The sequence below is a fragment of the Eubalaena glacialis genome, chromosome 4, assembly GCF_028564815.1.
Source record: "Eubalaena glacialis isolate mEubGla1 chromosome 4, mEubGla1.1.hap2.+ XY, whole genome shotgun sequence".
Lineage (NCBI taxonomy): Eukaryota > Metazoa > Chordata > Mammalia > Artiodactyla > Balaenidae > Eubalaena > Eubalaena glacialis.
In genome coordinates, this window is record NC_083719.1 from 156,674,626 (window position 1) to 156,679,512 (window position 4,887).

At 63.9% G+C, this 4,887-nt stretch overlaps 1 protein-coding gene across 1 annotated transcript; it reads left to right on the top strand.

Moving 5' to 3' along the window:
* Positions 1-324: 324 nt before the first annotated feature.
* LOC133090608 (thimet oligopeptidase-like) lies at positions 325-4,319 on the top strand. The gene is given in 11 exon segments (XM_061189001.1): positions 325-651; positions 893-1,055; positions 1,256-1,297; positions 1,300-1,589; positions 1,591-1,625; positions 1,705-1,906; positions 2,038-2,454; positions 2,803-2,953; positions 3,058-3,186; positions 3,814-3,950; positions 4,164-4,319. Coding segments are annotated over 11 exon segments (2,049 nt in total).
* Positions 4,320-4,887: the final 568 nt, after the last annotated feature.

The window sequence follows — 4,887 nt, forward strand, 5'->3', positions numbered from 1 at the left end:
TTCAGCCTTGGCTGCACTAGAGAACCCCCAGGGAAGGGAGAGACGTCTGTACCTCCCTCTCTCTCCCTCTCCCTCCGTATCTCCTTCTGGCTCTCTCCCTCTCCCTCTCCCTCTCCCTCTCCTTCTGGGGTGATGCCCGATGAGCTCAGATTCGCAGATGTTCCCCCCATCCCCTCTCTGTGCCTTGCGTGGGGTCTGGGCCTTCTCACTGTGGCCCGGGTACGGCCTTGACATTCAGACATCGGTTCCTGCAAGGACACTTGCATTTGGTCCATACCGCGTGTGGCTGCAGTCTGTGCTTCTCCCGTTCAGCATCTTCAGTAGATGGGGGCTGTGCATGAGCCCTTCATCTTCCCCGCAGACACCACTGGTGCTTGCTCGGCCTCGCGGGTGATGTGGGGGGCACGGGGGACAGTCCTGTGTCCCCACCTTCTTGGGCTGCAGACAGGCCATGTTGGTCCTGTGGTGACTGGGGGCTCCCAGGAGAACCCCACCGCAGAGCCGGAGAGGTGGCCCCAGAGAAGGTGGCGTACGCCTGGGGCCGGGCCTCACCAGCCAGCCCCGGGCCACCTGCAGCAACAGGCGTCTCGCCGTCCAGGGGCTGGGTGTTCGGGCGCCGTGGGGATGAGCTGCTATCTGCACGGCAGCCGAGTTTGTATTGTTGAGCCCGGGGAGGCCCCTGGGTGGCTCCTGGAGAGCCTGGTCACATTTCTTCCTGCCCTTGGCCTTAGAGCTCATCACGGTTCACGCCGTTTCTGGTTCCAAAAGGACCTGTGTTCATAAAGACCACGTGTTAGGACAGCACCAAAGTGTCTAGAAGTCCGGGCCAGGAGGAGGAGGGAGGGGGATTGGCTGTGCCCGCCAGTGGCCTGAGAGCCCTGCCCGCCCGCAGAGACCTGGCCCAGTCTCTGGGTTCCAGGAGAACTGCGCGATCCTCGGGGAGCTGGTAAGGCTGCAGGCTCAGAAGTCCCACCTGCTGGGGTTCAGCACGCGTGCCGACTCCGTGCTGGAGATGAACATGGCCAAGACCAGCCAGGTGGTGGCCACTTTCCTAAGTAACCCCGCCTCCCCGAGTCCCAGTGGGGACAGGGGTCAGGCGGACCTTGACTGGACGTGGTGCTGCCTGAGACCCCACTGTGTCAGCCCTTGGGGGTCGCCTTCCCCAACCCTTCATTCTGCCTCGAGGGGCGTGGGGTGGGTGGTGGCTGGGAGGCTGCCACAGGGACATAGCTGAGCCTCTCCCCTCCGCCCGCAGATGAGCTGGCCCAGAAGCTGAAGCCCCTCGGGGAGCAGGAGCGGCCGTGATCCTGGAGCTAAAGAAGGCCAAGTGCCAGAGGCGGGGCCTGCAGTTTGACGGGCCCATCGACGTCTAGGACCTGTGCTACTACATGAACCAGGGGGAGGAGACGCGCTACCACGTGGACCAGTACCTGCTCAATGAGTCCTTCCCCATGCAGGTGGTCACGCGCGGGCGGCTGGGCATCTCCCAGGAGCTGCTGGGGCTGACCTTCGACCTGGAGGAGGGCGCCAACGTGTGTCACGAAGACGTGAGGCTCTACACGGTCCGGGACGCAGCCGCGGGCAAGGTCATCCATCGGCAAGTTCTACCTGGACCTCTACCCTCGGTGCATGCGTGGGGGAACCTGTCGGCCGTGGGCCGGGGCTCCTCTGTGGAAGCGGGGCCTCACCCCCGTCCCTCCCCAGGGAAGGGAAGTCCGGGCACATGGCCTGCTTTGGCCTGCAGCCGGGCTGCCTGCAGCAGGATGGGAGGCGCCAGATTGCCATCGCGGCCATGGTGGCCAACTTCACCAAGCCTACGCCCAACCCGCCATCCCTGTTGCAGCATGATGAGCTGGAGACCTACTTCCATGAGTTCTGCCAAGCGATGCACCAGCTCCGCTCCCAGGTGGGTGCGGGCGCGGGGCTACAGGCAGGGGGCGGGGAGGGCCCGGGCTCTCCCGTGGTCCTCAGGCAGGCCCTCGCCACGGGATTCTTCCGCTGATGTCACCCCACACGTGGTGATGCCCTCGGTGTCAGTTTCCATCATCAAACCCCACGCACTGGGCGCGTAAACAACGGAAGTGGATGTCCTCGAGACTCTGGAGGCTGGAAGCCGCAGATCAAGGAGTCAGGCCTGGTTCCCTGCATGTTAAATACATGTATTCAAGAGTTGCCTTTAAAAAGACAAACGACAAGAAAGGCACGTTGCCTGCGACTCTGGTGACAGCCGGTGATGAGAACCGGAGGGTAGGCTCTGAGAGGGCCGGGAGCGCCGCGCCCTGTGAGGCCCTGGGGCTGCTGCCAGTCTCGGTGGAGGCTCAGCAAGTCCCAGTGACTTCCCCACGGGGGGGTCCCCAGCTCAGCGTCTGGGCCCAGGACCCAGTGCTCGTTCAGTCTTCCTGCGGTCAGCCCTTCGTCCTGAGAGTGATGCTCTCACAGGCTGCACCGGAGCGCGTGGGGACACTTTACTGAGCTGTGCAGCCGTCACTACTGCCCTGTTTTGGAACATTTCCCTCACCCCAGAAATGTCCCTCACGTACTTAGTTATCATTCCCTCCCCTCCCCTGCCCCTGACAACCAGGAACCCACTCTGACTCTGTGGATCTACCTGTTCTGGACGTTTCCCCTCAGTGGGGTCACACCCTGTGTGTCCTTCTGTGTCTGACTTCTCTCGCTGAGCATCGTGTTCTCAGGGTGCATCCATGTGGCAGCGAGTGCCAGGGCTTCACACCTTTGCGTGGCTGAAGGCCGGAAAAGAGACAAACGAAAAGAAAGGCACGTTGCCTGCGACTCTGGTGACAGCCGGTGATGAGAACCAGAGGGAAGGCTCTGGGGCCGGGAGCGCCGCGCCCTGTGAAGCCCTGGCGCTGCTGCCAGTCTCGGTGGGGCACGAGCAGCGCCGTCCCCCAGGAGCTGCTGGACAAGCTCATAAAGTCCCGGCTGGCCAACCCCGGTGCGGCCAGGCCGAGGGAAAGGAAAGGGGCTCCCGGACCGCCCGGCTGGAAAGCACGGCCTGGACACAGTGCAAGCCCCCGTCTCCTTCCTCCCGCCCTCCAGGCCTCTTCAACCTGTGCCAGATCGTCCTGGCCAAGGTGGACCAGGCCCTGCACATGCAGATGCCCTCGGACCCGGCCTAGGAGAATGCCCGCCTCTGCCAGAAGATCCTCGGGGTCCCAGCCACGCCAGGTAGCCAAGCGCGCGCTGGGCTCACCTTAGCGGTCGGTTGGCGGCTACTGCTCAGGTTAAGAGGATCCTTTGGTGGTGTGTGAAGGGGGACCGACTGACGGGCTCTGGCCGAGGCCCGCTGACCTCTGGCCTCTTCTTGCCTGGGTTCCTGGGCTGGTCCCTCCAGCTGTGGCCCGCGGAGTCCGAGGGTGGGGTGGGCGTATCTGCACGTGCTTTCTGGAGAGCCTGGAAGAGGCAGGAGAGCGCTTCAGAACCCGGACGGAACGCATCGACAGGTTTGCCCGTGCGTGTCGGTGCGGAGACGCAGTTCACTCCCTCGTGAGCGCTTTCACCCGCGCTCTCCCCGTGCTGGAGGGCGAGCCCTGACTCATCCCTCGGAGCCTCGGGCAGCTGTCTTTGTAAGAGGCTTACAGGTGAACCCTCGTGAGCTTCAGCAGAAAGTCGGCAAAGATTGATTTGTGTCCCTCCACTGAGTTGCCCGCAAGGTCCCCGTTTTCTAGAAGTGTTGGGCCAATACTCCCTCTAGTGGCAGGGGACTCAGACAGGGCTGCTTTGAGGCCCCCGCTCTGGGGAAGGGGCACTGAGCGGCCAGGGGGCCGGGCAGGAGCCTCTCCACGTGTGTCCCAGGGACCCACCTGCCTGCGACCTTCGGCCACCTGGCAGGAAGCTACGACGCCCAGTCCTATGGCTACCTGTGCAGCGAGGTGTACTCCGCGGACACGTTCCACACACCTTTCAAGCAGCAGGGCGTCCTGAGTGGCAAGGTGAGAGGCCGGCCTGCCGTGCAGACCACCACGGAGGTCCTTGGCCTGGGCCTAGATGCTTGTGCCGCCCGCCTGGGCCTGCCAGGCTCTGAGGGCCCTGCCCTGGACCCCCTGCTCCCCTGCCCTTTGTTGAGTCACAGCAGAGGTGGCCACACCCACACCCTCAGTGAAGGCGGAGCTCCACCCTCCTGCAGCCCCGCCCCCTCTCGGCAGTTTGCCATGGACTACAGAAGCTGCATTCTGAGGCCAGGCGGCTCCAAGGATGCCAAGGGCATGGTGAAGCTCTTCCTGGGTTGCGACCCCACGCAGGACGCCTTCCTCCTGAGCAAAGGGCTGCAGGTTGAGGGCTGCAAGCCGCCGGCCTACTGATGGCACGGGGTTTTGCCCACCCAGGCGGGCCGGGTGCCTTAGTGCCCCGTCGGGGTGGGGGAGGGGCCGCGTGTCCTCCCAGCCCCTGAGTCCCTGGCGGCCGGCCTAGGCCAAAAGTCTCCACCTGGAAGTGTCTGGAGAGCCTGGCATCAAGGCTCCCCCTTGTTGCACTAATGCAATCCCTTCCTGGGGAGCTTTCCTGGTAACAAAACGGTTCTTTGAAAACGCAGCCATTAATAAAAAGACTCTACTCCTGGTCTCTGCCTGCCGTCCCTTCCACCACAGGAGTGGCATGGGGGCCGGCACACTGGGGGGAGTTCTGACCTTGGTCGGGGATCAGTCCTGGGGCCGTGGTAACGCGTCTGGGTCACTGGGAGACGGCTGAGCTGTGGGGTGAGTTCAGACAGGGATGGTGCCCCGCACCCCGGCCGGGCAGGCTCTCCAGTGAGGGGGTGTCAGTTTCCTGCCGGCCTCTCGCCCCTCACTGCTTGGCATCTCGGGGGCTGTGATTGGCTGGAGCTGGTTCTGGCGGTGGGCACAGCTGCGGGAAGCCCGGCTGTGGCTGTCC